Source organism: Mus caroli, unplaced genomic scaffold, assembly GCF_978045245.1.
Source record: "Mus caroli unplaced genomic scaffold, Mus_caroli_1 scaffold_11, whole genome shotgun sequence".
NCBI classification, from domain to species: domain Eukaryota; kingdom Metazoa; phylum Chordata; class Mammalia; order Rodentia; family Muridae; genus Mus; species Mus caroli.
The window spans coordinates 94820322-94842264 of record NW_028227266.1 but is presented as its reverse complement, the minus strand read 5'-3'; the positions used below and the strand labels follow the sequence as shown (position 1 = coordinate 94842264).

At 40.6% G+C, this 21943-nt stretch overlaps 1 protein-coding gene across 4 annotated transcripts in view; it reads right to left on the bottom strand.

Annotated features, from left to right (window-relative positions):
- The window catches only part of Xrn1 (5'-3' exoribonuclease 1), a 105652-nt gene that overhangs the window by 29576 nt on the left and 54133 nt on the right, over positions 1–21943 (bottom strand). For all 4 annotated transcript variants that reach the window (XM_085827909.1, XM_085827911.1, XM_085827910.1 and 1 more), the window contains exons 24-32: positions 20057–20172; positions 19326–19472; positions 14729–14818; positions 14373–14508; positions 8198–8254; positions 7829–7961; positions 5469–5538; positions 3271–3469; positions 1063–1158 (exon numbers count right to left, since the gene is read on the bottom strand). In XM_085827909.1, coding sequence (XP_085684035.1) covers positions 1063–1158; positions 3271–3469; positions 5469–5538; positions 7829–7961; positions 8198–8254; positions 14373–14508; positions 14729–14818; positions 19326–19472; positions 20057–20172 — 1044 coding nt within the window. The remainder of the gene's footprint in view (positions 1–1062; positions 1159–3270; positions 3470–5468; positions 5539–7828; positions 7962–8197; positions 8255–14372; positions 14509–14728; positions 14819–19325; positions 19473–20056; positions 20173–21943) is intronic.

Sequence of the window (21943 nt, the reverse complement as noted above, 5' to 3'; positions counted from 1 at the left end):
TATTTAAACAAATCAGCCTATGGGCCATTCTTATTCAAACTACCACACTGAGCAATTTTCTCAGGCTAATGAATTTTTTAGGGTTTTTTTTTGGGGCGGGGGGAGAGCAAGGTTTCAGAGCAGCAGAGGCTGACCTCAAATTCCCTATGTAACTGATCCTGCTGCCTCTTCATCTGTTGGGATGACAGACATACCACCATGAATGGTAGGCTTCATTCTTTTATGCCTGTATGCATGTACAGACATTCTTTTGTGTGTCTGTGTTTGTGTCTATGCACATGCTTGTGCATGCACATGAATGTGTGCTGGCTTGTGTTGTACATGTGCTCTGGGTGTTTTGCCTCCTATTTTATGTTTTGGACAGGGTCTTTTGTTGAACCCGAGCACACGGATTCAGCTGGCTTGGCTGAGCAGCAAGCTCCAGAGGTCCTCCTATAGCTGGCTCTGCAGCATCGGGATGGCAGGCAGGCACTGGTACACTGCAGCATCGGGACGGCAGGCAGGCGCTGGTGCTCTGCAGCATCGGGATGGCATGCAGGCGCTGGTGCACTGCGCCTGGCTGCTTTCTGTGGCTGCTGAGGATTGGACTTAGGTCCTCATGCTTTCACCATGGCACTTAGCCAACCCAGCCAGCTTCCCAGGGCCTCTTCTGTCTAGTGTTGAAGGGCTGGGGTTAAACTCAGGTAGACTAAGGACTTTTGTATCACTGCCTACAGCCCCAGAGCTCTTTTTAATCTCTGTCAATGTTTGTTCATATTTAAGAAAACCCTCTACCAGCATAACACTGCATATTCAGTGGGGAAATAAGCAAATTATGCCACTAAGGCCTTTGCTGAATTCAAAATGTAATCATTACAATTTTGTGAACAAGTAAAAATTATGCCAAAAGTGATCCTGAAGAGAAGTTATATTCCCATTTACTGATCCAACTTTATACATGCCTGAAAGGAATTATGAAAATTCATGATCGAAACTCTCATGAAATTTGAAGAGGAATATAGCACTGCGAATGAAAAGAAAACCCCTTTTCTTTAAACTAACTGTCCAACAAAGAAAGCTAACCTTCTCTTGTACTGCCGGCTGCAAGTGTTGAATTTTTCCAGCTCCCTGTAGAGATTGCCAAATGTTGCAAAATTCATCATCACCTTTTGTAGGTACCTAGTAAATAAACAGAAATTTATATGAACTATATTAGAAATCAAGCTGCTTACTAAATGTTGAATGATAAGCAGAATGTTTACCCCTCTCAGTTGCCCTGCTCTGCAGCCGAGTGCACTACCTCCAAAAGCACTGTGCTGCAATCTGACCAGTCTTCACACACATGCTTCTAAATGCTTTACTGGAAACTATTTAAATCTAAGCAAATCATACTATAAAGATGATACTTATAGGTGGTGGTAGAAAAGTCCTGAGTTTGAGGTCCCCCTAAGCTATGTAACAAGTCTGAAGCCAACCTGGGCTTATGTGAGACCCTGTCTCAACCTCCCTTTCAAATAATGATAAAAATATTGCCAACAACAGATATATGTTTTTCTTATGTGGTGACCTATTAACTCAGTCAAACTTAGACTTGAAGACTTTATTTAGAAATCTTTATCTCTGCTGATCTGGTGGCACACACCTAGCATCCCTAGTATTTGTGAGGTGGCTGCAAAAACATGAGCTCCAGCCAGCCCGAGCTACCAAGTGATAGCCTGTCTAAAAACAAGCAAAAATATCCAACTTACACAGGAATAAGCTAATACATTTAAAAACTAGCTACTCTGGATAAACGGTTTCCTGTAGATTAAGACTAGAAAAAAACATGCACCAAAACTCAACACTGGGCTAGCAGGATCTAGCACGCAGCAAACAGAAGCAGAGACAGGCAGAGCTCTGTGAATTCAGCCTGAGCTAGACTACATAATGGGTCCAAGGCTGTACAGAGAAGAGAGACCCTGTTCAAAACAAATAAACCCACAGATGAAGAAAAACTTAATTGTGGTTACTTGTGCAACAGGAGTGAATTTCGTTTGTGTTTGTTAACGATTACCATTTTGCAGTGATAAATGATCCATGATATGTGTTAACAATATGACTAAGCCTAAGACTTGGGAGGAAGGAATTAAAACTCTCCTATGCCCAGAAAGCCAAAAAACATAATCATGAAACACACGTCAGCAATCTGAAGCCTGCTTCTTGCTATGTCTATGCAGGAAAGCCTGAGTCTCCTGCAGTGGAGGATGACCTCAAACTCTTCCTCCTCCTGTCTCTAATTCCCAAGCACTAGGATGACAGTTGTGAGCCACCACATACTATCTTGGAATTCTTTTTTTGATACATATGACATAATCTCCACATTATGATTCAAATTTATTGTCACTCATAAGAGGTAGAGAGCATTTAGATTATATAAGAAATTTGTGTTGTTGTCAGTCAGTTTTGTGTCAGTCTGACACAAGATGGAATCATTTGGGAAGAAGGACTGTCCATTGAGAAAATGCCTGGAGGCAAGTCTGTAGTGCAGTTCCTTACTGAGGATAGATGTGGGAGGGCCCAGCTCAACTAAGCAGCCCAGTAAGCAGCAGTCCTCCATGGCCTCTGTATCAGCTCCTGCTTCCAGGTTCCAGCCCTGGCTGATTTCCTGGTCTGACTTCCCTTCATGATGGACTGAGATGTGGAACCCTAAAGTGAAATATACCCTTTCCTCCCCAAGTTGATTTTAGCCATGGTGCTTTATCACAGCAACAGAAACCCTATCTAAAACTAGTACTGATTGGGAAATAGATGTATTAAGGAAAAATAAGAATATTCTTGAACTTGTTATTTAAACAAATTTATTTCTTCTTTGCTGTAACTGTAACTTTATAACAGGTAGAATACTACCAAAAGTACCTTATATTTGTCTTTCTGATATAGGACATCAATATGTAGCTGACTAGGAACATCACATACATGGTCCAGGATAGCATCCTACTTCATCTTTCCAAGTGCTGGGATTAAAGGTGTGTGGATCTAGCTGGGTGGTGGTGGCACAGGCCTTTAATCCAAGTGCTCATAAGGGAGAGGCAGGTGGATCTCTGTGAGTTCCAGGACAGCCTGCTCTACACAGCGAGTTGCAGGACGGTTAGGGCTACAGAGAGAAACCCTGTCTGGGAAAACAAAAACCAACCCAACCCAAAAAATCTGTGTCTTTACATCATGATCTGCACTACTTTTTTTTTTTAATCAAAAAAGAAAACTAAGTCAAATTAAGTCTCCACTTAGAAGTTGTCAAGATGAGGGACTTACCTGAGTAGGAAGAAAAAGCGACTGAGGAGAGTGGTTGAGGCCTCCCAAGTGCCCGGATGGAGCTGCACTACAGTGACTCACAGACGGCTGTGGTTTCACAATGGCTGTCAACTTCTGGTTTCCAGTTTCACACCGACTCCCATGAGAAAGGTTCACCAAGGCACTTGTTGGCAGTCGGTATCCCCTACCAGGTGAGCACCTACAATGGAGACATCATCTCAGTGGTGGGTCTGCTTATGCATTCCTATGATGTGGGCAGCTGGGAGGCAGGAGTGGGAAGGTCAGGAATTCAATGTAGGTCAGACAGACTAGGCCACACTGTGGTACAGAGTACAGCCTTGCCTCAAAAAATGTGAGAAAAATAAAACAAAACATACTGGAAATTAATTCAGGGTTAGATCCCTGAACTTAAGAAAAGGGGGGGGGGGAGGGAGAGGAGTCTTTTGTCAACTTTTTCAACTCTAATAATACCTTTTCCTCTTTCAAAAATATCATCTTCTCATATTAATGACACTAAAAAAGCAGAGTTCTTTTATGAGTTCCAGTTTGCTACAAAACATGTATTTTCAGGAGACTTATAAAAAATGAATATGCGTGACAGTAATCTTTCACAAAGCTCTCTCTAAGATGCCCTTAACTAGGAGTAGAAGAAAAAAGTCACCAAGACCAACAGACAAAAAACTAAGCCATGCCTGGTAATGCATGCCTGTAATCACAGTATTAGAGAGGCTGAGGCAGGAATATCAGATGTTCAAAGCCAGTCTTGGCTACGTTTCAAATCTGAAACTAGGCTGTCTAGATGAAACCCTCTGTCAAAGAAATTAAGACAATGAACCTGTCTGTCATCCCTGCACTTGGAATGTAGAAGAAGGAAGACCTTGGGTTTGAGGGCAGCTTTGATCAAGACTTTGTCTCAAAACAAACACACACAAAAGAAAAAAAGTCATGTAATATATATGTTAAATATATACTGCAGTTATTGTGCAAGTGTGAGTTATTAAGCATATTCAAGTTTCAAAATAATAGAACTTTTATATTATTATTGAGTTCATATGGGCAGGAGGTCAGAGGACAACTTTATGCAATCAGCTGTTTCCTTCCTGCAACCTTTACTTGTGTCTGGCTGTCAGGTTTGTGCAGCAGTCACCTACAGCTCTGTACCATCTAGCTGGCTCAATAATGGCAGGTAGTAGGAGCCACTCAGAACAGACTAAGACTTTATGTCAGGAGGCCGAACAAGAGTAACTTAAAGTTATAATTACCTATTAACCAAAACACAGAGGCAAAGGAAATTAAGTTCATGTCAGCTTTGTAGTTAAATCAGAAAGAAAAGCTGGAAAATGATTCATTTCTTCCTCCTAATACTCTAGTAATCTTTATTACAAATGAAGATATTACAAAGTATAAGTGAAAGAGCGCATCCTTGCTATTATTTCCTGTAACTTTAAACTTTGTACTAGAGCTCTCTCAAAATGGTATGTTTTATATACTTTCAAATGAAAGCAACTCAACTCTACTGTTTTAAATCTGATAACTTCCAGTTGTTGCTTTTATCCTTCAGAGTCAAGTTTCCTGTCTCATTACTAACCTGTCATTCAATCCTCAAGCTACTGTGATCTTGTTAAGTACCTATAACTCCACTACATTAGATGATGAAGCTTGCATGTCTTTGAACTCAGCCAGCTCTATTCCTGAAGTAATTTAACCAGAAAATGTCCTTTGTCATATGTTCTATCCTGTGTTCCTGAGTATTTCTCACTCTTTTCTTTCCTCTCTGCCCAGTTAACCACTGTTCATGCATTCGTCACATTTAATTAAATAGTTACCATCAGAGTCAGTTGCTGAACTGCCTTGGCTAAAAGTGAAAAATCAGGAGGGTAGACAGGTACTCACTGTTTTAACTCTATAGCAACTATGATGTCAAACTGGGCACACACATCTACAAGTAATACAAAATCAGAGAGAGGCTAAGCCGGGTGGTGGTGGCGCACGCCTTTAGTCCCAGCACTTGGGAGGCAGAGACAGGCGGATTTCTGAGTTCGAGGCCAGCCTGGTCTACAGAGTGAGTTCCAGGACAGCCAGGGCTACACAGAGAAACCCTGTCTCGAAAAACAAAACAAAAAAACAAAACCAAAAACAAAACAGAGAGAGGCTTCATGGACATTCATGAAGGACAATTAGTATTTGGAAATACAAACCTTATTGTTAAGCCTCCAGGAAATTCCTCATCAAATAATACTTCAAATAGTACATCAGCTTCTCTGCTAGCTGTTAAAGATGAAGAAAGGAATCAGATGGGGAAATCACGCAATGGGAAAGCAGCAGTCAATTGTAAAGATGTTCAGAAGCATTTGTTTTATTTTAAAAGTTTATAAAAATGAAGAAAGCCACACCAGCACACCAACTGTCATCCACGGAAACAAACAACACAAAGGCCTTACAAGCCCAGCATATCCTTATCCCTAAAAGGCAACCATAACCTTACCTTGGCAATCTGGTTTCTTACATACTCTTATACATTTTTACTAGCTATAGACATATCTGAAATAATGTATATAGTGTTTGACAAGTTCATTATCCGTTTCTTTTTCTTTTTTTAAAGATTTATTTATTATTATATCTAAGTACACTGTAGCTGACTTCAGATGCAACAGAAGAGGATGTCAGATCTCATTACAGAGGGTTGTGAGCCACCATGTGGTTGCTGGGATTTGAACTCAGGACCTTCGGAAGAGCAGTTGGTGCTCTTAACCACTGAGCCTTCTCTCCAGCCCTCATTACCCATTTCTATCTCTGTCTATTATCTACCTACCATCAGGGATGTACTCTTGTAACACTTGTGCTTGTTTCAAAATGATGAGACTCAGTCCTGTTTCTTGAATATATCTCAGTATTTCTTATATTCTATCCATGAATATACCATCATTTATCTCTTTCCTCTGCTATAAAAACTTAGTTTATAATTTTAACAATTATAACAATGCTATTATGAATATCATGTAAATGTCTCCTCTATGTATGCTAATCCTTCCCTAAAAGTGAAATTACTGGGTATTAAGGAATGCATTAAAATTTTCGTTTGTCGCTGACACCACTGCATACACTAGCAAGATTTTGCTGAAAGAACCCTGATATAGCTGTCTCTTGTGAGACTATGCCGGGGCCTAGCAAACACAGAAGTGGATACTCACAGTTAGCTATTGGATGGATCACAGGGCCCCCAATGGAGGAGCTAGAGAAAGTACCCAAGGAGCTAAAGGGATCTGCAACCCTATAGGTGGAACAACAATATGAACTAACCAGTACCCCCCGGAGCTCGTGTCTCTAGCTGCATATGTATCAGAAAATGGCTTAGTCGGCCATCAGTGGAAAGAAAGGCCCATTGGTCGTGCAAACTTTATATGCCTCAGTACAGGGGAACGCCAGGGCCAAGATTAAAGGTGTGTGCCACCAATTCCCAGGCTCATTTAAAAAATTTAATATAAAACTGATATGATAGGTTATACATATTTAAAGTATATAATTTAGTAAATTTTACCACATGCAATTAGTCAAAAAGCCATAATAAATAAGACAGTTATTCCCAAAGTCTCCTGTGTCATTTTGCAATGCATATCCTTAGTAACCAGGAAGCTATTAAAATATTGTCATTATAGATTATTGCACACATCAAATTTAAAGTAAATAAGATTATACAGCTCTATTCTTTTTTGGTCTGGCTTCTATCAGCATAATTATTTTGAGAGTCATCCATTTTGAATGTATCGTTTTCTTCTCTTTTTATATTGTTGAGAAGCATTTCATCACATATTATCCAACAATTTATTTATTCATTTACTGGCAAGCATTTGCAATTTTCTAGTTTTTTGTTATCACATGAGGCTTGGTGTAAATTCATATCTTATTTTGTTCTGGATCAGCATCTAGGGATGGAATGTCTTTGCTTTGCTGGTGTGGGGCTGGTGAGATGACAGTCCTCGGGACAGTTGGCAGAGAGAATGACTGTAGTAATCCTCTGGCCTCCACATGCACACTGTGAAACTAACACTAACCCAAGTGAGCATATGCACACCCACTCCATGTACACACTCATGGCCTGACACACACACAATAAAGAAAACTACTAGAGAAACTATGATCCTAGCACTTGGGAGGTTGAGGCAGGAGGACTTTGAGTTTGAGGTCAGCCTATGCAACATATTAAGTTCCAGGAAAGTCTTGGCTACACAGCAAGGGCATGCCACAAACAAACTTAACAAAGCCAGCCAGACATGTTAGTGCACACACTAATATCAACACTCCGGTTGCAAATGGAGAAAGATCACAAGTCTGAGGTTAGCCTAAGTTATGTAAAAAAAAAAATTTTTTAAAGGGACCTACCAAAGGGTTAGGGATTTAGCTCGGTGGTAGAGTAATCAAAAGAGTAAAAACAGCGAAAACAAAAAAGGACTCAGCCTTTTCTCTGACTTATTTTCTGCTTAGATGCACACAACACACAAATCTATGTTCTCTTTCACAATCGGAACACAGCTGAAGACATCCAGTGCTGAAGTCTTACCCCCTTTAATTCCAATGACGGTGCCTCGAAGGCCGACTGGCACGGAGAAGCTCTCTCTCACATTCACAACGCGATCAAAGAGCCGGAACTCGGCATCCCGATCAGGAATGACTCCATGCTGCTGCTCTAAGGGCTGAACAGAAGAGAGCCGTGGACTCTAAGGAACGGTTGACACCTTTCACATGTTGTCTGTGAGTTCTCTGTTTTCAGAGCGTGGTCTTACTATGTAGCCCTGAGAGACTGCAAACGTTTTCTACCGCCTCAGTTACCCTCCCTCCGCCTCACTGTCTTCTGACTCTGTCTCCTGAGTGGTGGGATGGCAGGCATGCCACCAGGCTAAGTTCTTAGAGTTCTTTAATAGACACTTACTCTGTACAGCAAATGGGGCTTCACTGTCACTCGGACTTTCTTGTTGCTCTTTCTTTGCTGAGGAAGAGAGAATTCAGACAGAACATTATAAAGCCATCACCACTTCCAACATCTATGAATTTCATAAAGCCAAACAAAGATTGTAATATTAAGAATACCTAAAGTTTTGCACCTGCAGGAGTGAAATACATATTGATAAGCTGAATATAGCCTAATTTCTTAAATCTTGTTATTTTAGGTGGTATTATTATCATCATCATCATCATTATATGTGGAGTTGGCTCTCTCCTTTACATTTATGTATGGAGATCAAAGTCAGATCATTGAGTGGCAATTCTTTTTACCTGCTAAGCCATCTTGCTGTCCTTAATTTTTTTTCTGAAACAGGGTCTCACTATGTAGATCTGGTTGTCCTGGAACTTGTCATGTAAACCAGGCTGACCTTAAACTCACAGATATCTACCTGTCTCTGCCTCCCAAATATTGGGATTAAAGGTACACACCGTGATCCTAAATCTCCACCCCCAACCCCCAGACAGGGTTTCTCTGTGTAGCCCTGGCTGTCCTGGAACTCACTTTGTAGACCAGGCTGGCCTCGAACTCAGAAATCTGACTGTCTCTGCCTCACAAGTGCTGGGATTAAAGGTGTGTGCTGCCACCACCCGGCCTAAATTCTTATTTAAAAGTTTTAAAAGTAAAATACTTAAAATGTATTTATTTATTTTTAATTTATTATTATTTCCATGTGTGTGCGCACACGAATGTGCATGAGTGTCATGGCCTAGACATGGAGCTATGAGGACAGCCCGAGGAGTTACTGCTCTTCTCTCATCATAGAACTCAGGCCATTGGGCTCGATGGCAAACACTGCTACCCACTGAGCCACCTCACTGGCCCCAGTAAACTGTTCTGAAAACAAAACATTTCAAAGTTAGGAGTATGCTGCAGATTAGTCATTTAAACTACTCAAGTGTCGTACTGAGAAGGGAGAAAATCAAATTAATTTACCCGCAGGAGTAGGTGAGAAGAACTAGGCAGGTCCCTCGGCAAGTGCTGGGTTAATTTTGGGTCCTTTGAGGTGCTAGGAAAGGACCCTACTTGAGCTGTACTGTATCTCTAGCCCTGCTGTAAGTACATCTCATGTTTATCTCTGCCCAACCCAAGGAACGAGATGCTAAGCATAACGTAAGAAACTTACTTTTAATACAGATTATATTTTGTTTTGAACTTTATATACTTTTTTCTCTAAAAAGAATTATAAAGAAATGAAATAAGAAGTTTTTTGAAGACAAGGTTTCATTCGTAATGGAGGTATCATCAAATTCATGATTTCCTGCCAAGGCCTTATAAGTGCTGGGATTACAGGCACCGTTACCATGCTATACTAACAAAGATTTGTATTAATGAAAAAAAAAAAAAAAAGGATGATGCTTTTTTTTTTTTCGAGACAGGGTTTCTCTGTGTGGCCCTGGCTGTAATGGAACTCACTTTGTAGACCAGACTGGCCTAGAACTCAGAAATCCGCCTGCCTCTGCCTCCCGAGTGCTGGGATTAAAGGCGTGCGCCACCACGCCCGGCAAGGATGATGCTTTTATGTATAAAAACATTATCTGATGCGTATGTGTATGTACTTAGACCAACTGACTCAGAACCAGGTGGTTGTTTTTTGATTTTTTGGAAACAGACTAGAATTTATTCTGTCATTTAAAAAGAAAATATAGACAAAACAATCCACACCCTCTATTGCACACTCATATACATACACTAAGAAGTAAGAGGAAGGAAGGAAGAGAAGGACTGGATTGTTAGTCTTTTCTTTCTAGCTCTGCTAAAATAGATTTCCATGCTCAAGGTCATGAGACAGACTGACCTAGCTAACAAAGCTATCGCTTTTCAGTCTTTTAGCCAGGAGAGAAGAGAGGAGAAAGATGGAAAGCTGGTGCTAAAAGAGTCGTTAGACAGCGGGAGGAGTAGCTACTGAGCCTCCCTGGGAGCCACAGGCTTCTGACCGTCAGGTTGCGGTTACACCTGACCATGAAGGAGGTTGGGAAGCATAGCCTGGGAAATGGGAAAATGAGCACAGGTGAAAACCTGGACTCTGTTTCAAAACAACTAGAAAATAGGTTGATCTGAGATGTAACTTGTGAGGTACCCTGCCTGTCCCCATCTGTGCCTTGCTGTTCCCAGTCACACACACTCCCATTTCATGTGCAATACATTTTAGTTCTCATAACCACGCAGTCTCCTCGACATACTCTGAACCTAGATCTGACATCCACAGCTCCTGCAGTTAAGTTCACAGGGATCTTCTAAAGGTCTTGTTACCTACAATTGTGACAGATTATAGTTAAAACTAACACACTGCAATGGGTGGTGCTACTGCATGCCTTTAATCCTAGCACTTGAGAGTCAGAGGCAGGCGGATCTCTGAGTTTGAGGCCAGTCTGAGTTACAGAGTTAGTTCCAGGACAGCTAGGACTACAGAGAAACCCTGTCTTAATACCCCCTCAAAAAAAAAAAAAAAAAAACCACAACAACAACAACAAAAAACTTAGTTTATACAGATAGGCAAGAAAAAAATAGCAAATATGACAATATGTTGTATATAAGTATATATAATTTTGCTTTAAAATTTGAAATTAATTAAAAATAAATGAATAATTTTTAAATTTAGAAATAAATTAATAAAAACTTTTATAAGAATTGGAGAAGAAGAAATAATAAAGGTTCCAGACCAAGAATAGTTACACCTAACCTAGTGTTAATTGGCTTGGCTTTGCACTTTAGAATGTAGTTTCTTACATTATTTTCTAGGGCCTTACCAGAACTGCAGATGTAGTACAACTTAGGTCTCTTACTTGCTCAGAGCTCAGGGAACTAGGAAATGCTTGGAGGTTCTGCATAGGCCATCTTCTGCATAGCCAACTGAACAGACCTAGCCTCTTCCTTTTCTTTTCAACAGGGTCCTGTTATGTAGCCAGAGCTGACTTGAAACTTGCTAAGGATGGGCTGGGCTTACATTTATGGCAGTCTTCCCGTTGCCACATCCAAGTGCTGGGGTTACAGGCATGCGCACCACTGCCACCGTATTTGGCTGTTCAGAATCGGTACTTACCGAGGTTCCATGGTGATTCACTTATGCCTTAAGTTTAAGAAGCACTGCTTTTGGGTGGAACGTAGATGTTTAAAAATGTTCTGCCAGTATGAGAACTACCATCTAATAAGATTTCTTTTCTTTTCTTTCCCTTCCTTCCTCCTTTCTTTCTTTTCTTTTCCTCTCTCTCTCTCTTCTCTCCTCTCTCTCCTCTCTCTCTCTCTCTCTCTCTCTCTCTCTCTCTCTCTCTCTCGTGGTGTGAGGGATCAATCCAAATCACATAGGCCAGTGCTCTACCACTGAGGAACATCCTAGTTTAAAAGCTACTGATGTATTCATTTAATGATGGCCCTACATTTTAAAGATGTTTATATCATTTTCAGAATGTTATATTTGTCTTCTTTCCTTATTCTGTAATAACACACTAAAACTCTAATTATACTCCTTTCACACATAAGCTTTAAATTCTTGTCTAATTTATATGTTGTAATAAAAATAATAAACTACAATTTTATATATGTATTTTTTGTTTGCAAAATAAAGAAAAAAAAGAGTAAATATTTTGTGCTGTGTGTATATGAGGGTATGTGCCCACACGCACAGGGGAGGCCAGAGGAGGGTATGAGATGTCTACATACACATAGGAGGCCAGAGGAGGGTATGAGATGTCTACACACACATAGGAGGCCAGAGGAGGGTATCAGAAGTCCTCCTCCATCATGCTTTGTGTTAGTCTGAGACAGGTGCTCTTCCATGAGCCTCACTTGCCGTTACCTTTCCAATGCCCCCACCTCCCCTGCCGCCTGTGCTGCAGTGTTGGGCTCACAGGCCTTCCAGGCCATGCCTGGCCTCCTCTGTGAGTACACAGAATCTGAACTCAGGTCCTCAAGCTTACAAAGCAAGCACTCTTATCCTGTGAGCCGTCTTCCTAGCCCTGTGGTTTTGAGCTAGGATCTCACTCTGTTGCCCTTGCTAGCCTGAACTCACTCGTACAGACCAGGCTGGCCTCAGACTAGTGCAATCCTCCTATGACAGCCTCCAAGTTCTGGGGTCATAGATGGGAGCCACCATAGAGTCCTTTATGTCCAAATGAGCTCATTGGCCAGAAAGTTTTTTTAAAAATATTTATTTTTATTTTATGTGTATATAGATGTTGCCTGCAGCATGTCAGCACATCAGATGCATGTAATATGTGCAGAGGCCAGAGAGGCGCCTTGGGTCACCTGGAACTGGAATTATAAGTGGTTTTGAACCACCAACCATGTGGGAGCTGAGAACTGAACCCAGGTCCTCTCTACAAGCATCAAGAGCTCTTAGCCACAGAGTCATCTCTCTAGCCCCCTGGCCTGACTAAGTAAACCCTTAGGGCTAAGGGCGTCATCTCAGTGGTAATGGCCTTGCCTCCCCATAGTACTGAAGACAAAGCAAAGCCTGACACCACACAATTCTCTTGATTGGGAGTCTGTAATTTCTCTCCCAAAGGAAAAAAAAATCATGTAGCCCTGGTGTTCACGGTGATCTTCACAGCTTCTGCGTATGTGCCATGGGCACCAAACACTACCACCCCCATTCATAGCAGCGGCACACTATGAGCACATCTGTCTGTCTGTCTTCTTTCCTTCCTTCCTTTCTAGCAGCTATGTAGTATAAGCAGATCTTTCTTGTTTCTTTCTTACACTACTACCACCATTAATAGCAGCTGTGTACTGTGAACAGATCTATCTATCCTCCTTGCTTGAACGAAAGAAAGAAAGAAAGAACGAAAGAAAGAACGAAAGAAAGAAAGAAAGAAAGAAGAAAGAAAGAAAAAAGACAGAAAGAAAGAAAGACATGGTCTTATGTAGCCTAGGCTAGCCTCTGACCCATTATATAATATAGGATAATCTTTTTCTTTTTTTTTTTTTGGTTCTTTAAGACAGGGTTTCTCCTTACAGGCCTTAGTTTTTGGAACTCACTCTGTAGACAGACCAGGATGGCCTCGGACTCAGAGTCTACCTGTCTCTGGTGGGACCAAAGGCACACCCCATCATGCCTGACAAATACAGGATAATTTCAACATCCAATTCTGCTGTCTTTTCTTCTGGAGTGCTGGGATTATAGACGTGCATCACCATAGTTGGCTTTTATGTGGTGCTGGGATAAAATCAGGGTTCTGTGTATCCTAGGAAAATACTCTATTGACTGAGAAACACTCCCAGGCCTGCAGAGAGCATGTTTTGGCCAGGTGATCGTACTTATGATCATAACTTGTTAGGTAGGCAGTATTTTATTAGTGGCTCACCAATGATGAAATGACACATAAAAAACTTAAAATACTGAAAAAGAGTCTTAATGTAGTTCAATGTGGTAGGAATGGCTCTTGAGCACAAGTCTTAACTGATTTTCTATTAATTCAAAAAAGAAAGTGTGTTATCCTGGAATCATTAATAAAATGCAAATTAAGAGATATTAAAGTTTTTTTAAAAATACCAATATAACCAACCCACTTCTATTATACCACTTACTTAAAATGGATAAATTAGGTTAAGTTAATTACAGAAGTCTGTTGCTTTGCAATAGCAGAATAGAGAGATAAGAGATTAGCCTGTGCATGCCTGTCTGTGACTGCACTTGAATGTGTGTAGGTGTTGCCTGTGTACCATGGAATAAACGTGGGAAGTTGGTTCTCTCCCCCCACCATGTGGATTCAGGGTTGAACTCAGGTCATCAGTACTCGAGCATGGAAACCCTCCCTCCCCAGCTCTGAACTCTGTCTTTAAAGGCTGTAATTACAACAGCAAGGAAGAGCAGACCATCATGATGCTCCATGCACAAGCTTTCTAGTGTGACTAGAGTTATAAGCTTACAACTATTACAAAGAAAGAAATTTTAAATTTTATACTGAATTATAAATTTTATATTTGTACACTGAAGTATATTTACATGAATTTAAATTTCCTAACAGTTGCTGGAAATGCAACAGGGCTATTAATCAGAATCATTAAGTACATACATTAGTTGGCTGAGACATAAAAACTGAGAACATGTTGTTCACTTTAACTTCAGGTTGCATCAGGAATCACGGTTCCTCAAAGTTAGTACCTTGCACTTCTCAACTTCTTCCTCGATTTTTTCAACAATGGCTGCATCCAGAATGTGTAAGTCACAAGAAGACCGAGACAGAGTACTGACAGGATGCCCTTTTAGCCAAGTAATAATTTCTTGAACTTTCTCAGCCCTACAATAAAAACAGTAGTAACTTTTTTCACATTGATTAAAATTTTCTGAAGGTTATATTAAGGCGCTAATAAAAAATTTCTGGGAACTGTGAATTATCAGATTTAAGTAACTAAACCAAAAATGAAATAGCACAAGATAAAAGGTAACATTAGCTGACTGTTCAAACGGAAAGCCTAAAGGTCAACTACAGGACAAGAACGACCACAGATCTTGCTCACCCGTTCTCATTTTCTCCAGGCCAGATGTCATCTTCATAGAATACATCCTCTTGGCTGTTTTTTGCTATGTAACTAAACAGTTCTGGTGCTCTAGTCAACAAAGAAATAAATTACTGCTTTAAAATATGCAATTAACCTCACATAAACTTCCTATTAAGTGATTTTGTATTCTACTGGAAACATGTACAATATACTGAGGATTTTACAGTAATATTAAGGGACAGTATTAATAAGGAAAGAGACTGAACGGTTGGAAAGCCATAATATTCCTATAACTCTAAGAAAATTCTCATTGGCTGAGAAAGAAACAGTACAATTATTTTAAACAAATTGCACTATGACTCAGTTACTTTGATAAAAATGGGAGGAATAAGCCGGGCGTGGTGGCGTACGCCTTTAATCCCAGCACTCGGGAGGCAGAGGCAGGCGGATTTCTGAGTTCGAGGCCAGCCTGGTCTACAAAGTGAGTTCCAGGACAGCCATATAGAGAAACCCTGTCTCGAAAAAAAAAAAAAAAAAAAACAAAAACAAAAACAAAAACAAAAACAAAAAAATAAGGGAGGAATTAGACACATGGAAATAGTATTTGTAGGTTCTTTCCCCACCCTACCCCACCCCACCCGGTTTTTGAGAACCCAGGCTAATCTCAAATTTATAATCCTCCTGTTCCAGCTTCCTCAGTACTGGGATATCAACCACACAACAACAATATTTAGGCTTTCAAAGTTAACTTTCTAATTTTTGTAATAAAGCTGGAACACTTCATATGTAAATTAAAGGTTTATAAATTTCTTCCGATATTTTTCAAAATACATTTCTTTTGGAAATTTAAGACTCTACAGCATATCCAAGCAGATTAAACACATCGCTGTAATTCCCCAATCCACTAAAATGACAATAAAGTAGAACACTGGTCATAAACCAAAAAAGAGAAATGGAGAAAAATGGGGTATGTAATGTCACATGGTCTGGGAATAAGTGTTTTGACATTAGATATTGGAGAATTGAGAATCAGCTGATCTGATAGACGGGAAAAAGCAGACTAAGCATCAGGGCCAGTCACTGGTTGCGAGAGCAGCCACCAGTCACAAAAAGGTCCCAACACCTCTGCCCAGTGTTTCATGAGCTGCATTAAAAGCAAGTTTCTTACTCCCAGTTCAGGATCTCAACTTGTGACCTGCATTTTTGTTATGCGGCATAAACTTACACAACGGAAAAAAACAGGTAATCAAAAAAGTCTGTTGGGCTGGTGAGATGGCTCAGCGGGTAAGAGCACTGACTGCTCTCCCAAAGGTCCTGAGTTCAATTCCCACCTGTAATGAGATCTGATGCCCTCTTCTGGAGTGTCTGAAGACAGCTACAATGTACTTGTATATAATAGTAAATAAATCTTTGGGCTGGAGTGAGCAGGGCCAGCTGAAGTAAGCAGAGGTCCTAAAATTCAATTCCCAACAACCACATGAAGGCGTACAGCCATCTATCTGTACAGCTACAGTGTACTCACATACATAAAACAAACAAACAAACAAACAAACAAATAAATCCTTAAAAAAAAGTTACATTTTTTTTTTCAAAGTCTGTTCTTGAATCTGCAGAGCCTAACTAATTATGGACTTCAGACGTATTTAATAGCATTTACACTGAAAATGTATATGCAGTTAGGATAGGTGTTTACTTGCCTAACACCCCTGAATTTAGCTGCAGATATATTTTTGACAGGTTAGCTGCGGTTATTCCAGAGACAGAGAGCTGAGGGGTACGGATGGTACCGAGGACAGGCTAGGAGCTGAGCATGTGTGGAGCTCATGCACAGGGAGGGACTATACAGCCTCTGGGGCATCATGACTGGAGGAAGCAGACGCTTGAGAAGCTTAGTGGGGAGACTTGTAAAATCAACACTGGTGGGTAGGGAAAAGAAAACAAGCAGAACTGGGCAATGGAAACAGGAAGCTGTGAAGCTGTGACTTGCTTTCACTGAATTTCATGGCCAATCCCACAAAGGTCTTAAACTGGGGGAGCCCTTCAGATCTGTCCAGGAATGGGGCAGGCAGGTTGCTTTCGCTGTCGTTATCTCCTACACCAGAAGGCACCGTGTTGTGAAAACGGAACACGACCCTAGGTAGGCAGTGTTCTTCATCCATACAATTCCAGAAGAGAGCTTGCAAGTGGAGGGCTGCTAGCAGCAGTACCACTCCCAGTGGAAAAGATCCTTCAGTCTAAGAAAGGTCTGTGGTGGGTGGGGAGTAGCGGGGCACAGGGCAACCAAACCCATTTTACCGGATTGGTTTCCAGAACACTAGCAGTCAGTGTTGTTCCTTGCATCCATCATGCAAGGAAAAGGCTAGAAGATAACTCTCTAGGAAAAGTTAGCCAGTTAGAGAGAAGATACACAAACACAGCCTAATGACATTAGAATAAGATACGTTTTTAGAAATAATAATGGCCCATGTTGGGCTGGATAGATGGCTCAGCGGTTAAGAGCACTGGCTGCTCTCCCAGAGGTCCTCAGCTCTATTCCTAGCAACTACATGGTGGCTCACAGCAATCTGTAATGGGATCTGATGCCCTCTTCTGCTGTGTCTGAAGAGAGCAATGGTGTATTCATATATACAAAATAAATAAATAAATCTTAAAAAAAAATAATGTCCCATGTGATAAACCCCACCCAAGTGCACTAAATTCCCAATAGGCTTCTTGGCACATCCTTGTTAAACAGACATCAATAAGCACTAGAAGTGGAGAAAAACCAAACAAACATAAAATAAAAATTCTTTAACATACAAGGTGTAATAAACCAAATAGAGAAGAAAATATAATTAAAAAAAAGACATTTAGTTTGCTCACAACTACCTGTAATTCCAGCTCTAGGAGATCTGATGTCTTCTTCTGGCCTCTGCAGGCACCCACAAACATGTGGGGTGTGTGTGTGTGTGTGTATTGATTTTGATACATGAAAATAATACCAGTACCCAGGAGGCCAAAGCAGGAAGATTACAAGTTTCAGACCAGTCTGTACTTTTTTTGATTTCGAGGCCAGTCTCAGGGGAGGGGTACTATACCTGGAGACCTTGTCCTCAACAACAACAACAGCAACAACAGCAGCAGCAGCAGCAGCAACAACCACCACCACCACCACCACCACCAAAACCAGCCAGCCAACCAACCATCAAAAACAAAGATAACTGAATATGTCTCTTAGGATATGGCCATATGAAGGATGAAGAGTAGAAAGAGACAATAATCATGACATTCTAGCTGCAAATATTTATCATAAGCATGCAAACCTAATAGATTTAACAAAAACTTGTAATAAAAACCTAGTGGGAAGAAATATGTTCATCCCTACAGGGGACTGAGAGATAGAAGAAGAGCTGGACACTCAGAGAGAAGCTGTCACAGTCAGAAACCAATGGCTATGTGGCAACTGAAAAAGCAAACACTCTATCTGCAGTGCCGTAGAGCAAACCCGAAGCCTCCAGCATTAATTAAGCAGCTGTTCTTCAAGCTCAAGACCAAGAAAAGTGAGAAAGGAGTCTGAATGTGACCTTTTTAGGAAGTAAGAAAATGAGGAGAGAAGCTAAATTTTCATATGGCAATATGTAACTGAATCTTCCCGCCACCCTTTAAAAAATACAGAATGTTGAGGCAGGGGGATGGCTTAGTGCATAAAAGCACTTGCCTCTTGTAAGTAAGCCTCAAGACCTGAGTTAAATTCTCGGAACCCATGTAATGGTCTGCAAGAACTCCCTTGACAAGGCTGTCTTCTGACTTTCACACCCACATGGTGGGACACACCTCTCCCTCAGTATGTATGTGTGCAGTCTCTGTGCACGCACACAATATACTAATGCAAATTTAAATGATATTAAAAAAGATATAGAGTATGACTTTATTTGGAAATGGGGTTCTAATACAGCCAATTATTAGAAGGCTCTAATCCAGTATGACTGGCAGGTACCACTGTAAAGGAGCAATGTAGACAGGCTGACCCAGGTGAAAGCTTATATGAAGACAGGTGGGGAAAGAGATTGTCACCTGAGGATAAGAGGGCTGGAATGATCAATCTACAAGCCAAGTAATACACAAAGTTCTAGGAGCATAAGAGAGAGCTGGGGACTATAGTCTTGTTGACACCTTGGTTCTGCTTACTAGAATGGCGAGACAGTTAAGTCGCCGTGGTGAGAGCAGCTCGCTGGAGGTGCTTCATTATGGGGGCCCTGTGACACCAATCCAGGGATCCTCAGTGACAAGGAGGATAGAAACGTATGGTAGAGAGAACGTCAAGTTGTAAATCAGAAGAAGGTGTATTAACTATATATCTAGGTATAGACTCACTTAACATTTACTAATAAAAATGGCACTACACTTCTGAATTATTATTAATACAATTTTTCTTCTTGAGACAGGGTCGACATAGCCCAGGCTGGCCTTAAACTCACTAACTATGTAAGAATGGCCTCCAATTCCCAATCCTTCTGCCTTTGGCTCCTGTGCTGGGGTTAGAGGTGTATGCCGCCATGCCTAGTTGATGCTATCCATTTTATGAAGGACACAATCTCTCTCACACGCAGGCTGGGAGCCGCTCGCTGGCACTCACCTCTCGATGTACTCTGCGAGGAGCTGCTCTGCTGCCGATGAGTACATCCACTCGTTCCCCACTTTCTTGGTATAGCCAGGGACTTCCTCATTTTTCTTGTTGAATTTGAGATTTAAACCCACATTTGCTTTATGGTCTCCATGAGGGCTAAGTTTAAATCACATATACACATAAGTGTTTTAAAATTTGTTCAAAAAATGAAAAAGTATGCTTTTTTTTTTTTTTTTTTGGTACAGTGCTAGGGACGAGTCCAAAGCCCCACACATGCCAGACAAGCACTACACCACTTAGCTACCACCAAACCCAACATTTGCTTCCAAGTCTTAGAAAAGCTCAGTTCTGATTGTTCTACATTTTAGTCTACATGGTTACTTCTAATTAGCAGTAATTAAAAATTATAGGGCAGGTTTTAAAATCCAAGTTAAGAAAGCATATAAATAAATTATGTTATTAGAAAAAAGAAAATTAACAAAACTCACAGAAATATATTACTGAGGCTCACACACACCCTCTGATACCTTTTTTCAAGGTTAGCTGCTAAAAATACAAACTGTCTTTGAAAACATCTAAAAAGTAAGCTGTTCATGTAAAGCACACAGCTGGAGGAATTCATGGGCAACTTAGTCCACAGTCATTAATTGGAAAAAAATCAATACCGAGATAGTAAGCATTTAATCTCTATCATTTAATTTTTCTGCCACTTTAAGCAAATATCCCTAACACAAACTTACTTTCTCCTAGATCCTCTTCCAATAAAAATACTTCCTGTAAACCTTGAAACAAGGTATCCACTCACTCCAAGGCGACCGGCCAACACATATCCTGGGTTGTACTTTATAGAGTATTTCTTTAAATATAAAAATAAAGAGGTCAATTATAGAAATACATGTTTACATTAAGTACTGCTTGGTTACCTTTGAGATCTGCAGCTAGTTAAGACACCACTGCCCCCCACCCCAGGATCTGAAAGCCCTCCTCCTTCTATTACAAACGAAGGACAAGAAAGCAATCTATAAATCTGTCTCAATTAATAAATTCTGTAAGTACCAAACACAGAATTCTTCACATAACCTTTTTAAAACTAATTTTCATATTCTAAACAGGGGTAGCAAGTACCTTGAAGAAAAACAAGGCTTCAAAAATTACTATACATACTGAAGTCAAACACAAGTGCATCATCAAAAAACAGTTGTGAGGAAAATTAAAAAGTGTGAATGTAAATAATCGTTTCCACTAATGCTATTTTTTTTTTTTTTTGGTTTTTCGAGACAGGGCTTCTCTTCTCTGTGTAGCCCTGGCTGTCCTGGGAACTCATTCTGTAGACCAGGTTGGCCTCGAACTCAGAAATCTGCCCGCCTCTGCCTCCCAAGTGCTGGGATCAAAGGCATGCGCCATCATGCCTGGCAAGACACTAATTTTTATTTATATTCTAATACTTTGTAAGTTATACGGATAGCTTATAAAATGTATATATATGAATGAAACTGTTTCATGTAGCTCAGATTGGCCTTGAACTTGCTTTGTGCTTGAGGATAATCTTGAACCTCTGATCCTCCACCTCTTAAATTCTAGGATTGTAGGCTTAGGCCACTAAACCTGTTCATACAGTGCTGAAGGCTGAACCCAAGGAGCCTCATGTATGCTAAGCAAGAACTCTACCAAATGAGCTACACTCCCAGCCCCAACAGTTTATATTCTTACTTTATGATCATAGCTGAATGGAGAAATATTTTTGCCACATAACATCAATGTCTTGGGACTGGTAAGTGATTAAACCAGCTACCATTATTTTACTGATTATATGTATCTATAGTGATGCTTAATGGGTAATCATTTTTGGTAGGCTAGAATATTAAATTACTATTAAAAATATATAAATGGCAGTAGCCAAATGCAGTGGTACATGTTTATAACCCTAATACTTGGATCAAGATAAGGGAAGGAGGATCAGGAGTTCAAAATTATCCTTGGCTACTCAGCGATGTAAGCCAGCCTTGATTACTTAAAATACTGTCTCAATGGTTAGAGAGACACAAAGAACATGGCTGTTCAACAAGAGTATCATCAGATTTAGTAAAGATACTGATCTGGATGAATGTGTTGGTTTGTATATGCTTGGCCCAAGGAGTGGCACTATTACAAGGTGTGGCCCTGTTGGAGTAGGTGTGTCACTGTGGGCATGGGCTTTGAAACCCTCCTCCTAGCTGCCTGGAAGCCAGTCTTAGCTGCCTTTGGAGGAAGAGGTGGAACTCTCAGCTCCTCAGCCCCATCTGCCTGGACATTGCCATGCTCTATCTAACCTTGATGATACAGACTGAAACTCTGAATCTATAAGCCAGCCCCAGTTAAAGCATTCCACTGTTCTGCAAATACAAATTCACAAAATCAATATTCCTCCAAACAAAGGTATGGTCAGGCCTATCATAGCAGTACCCTAGCCCTGGTACCAACTTCTGTCTTACTGCTGTGAACAGACTCCAAGACCAAGGTAACTCTTATAAAGGACATTTAATTGAGTCTGGCTTATAGGTTCAGTTCCTAGTTTCAATGCTAGGGATTAAACTGGGGTACTTACACATGCTATGCTAGGTTGTTATGAATAGATCTATATGAATTTA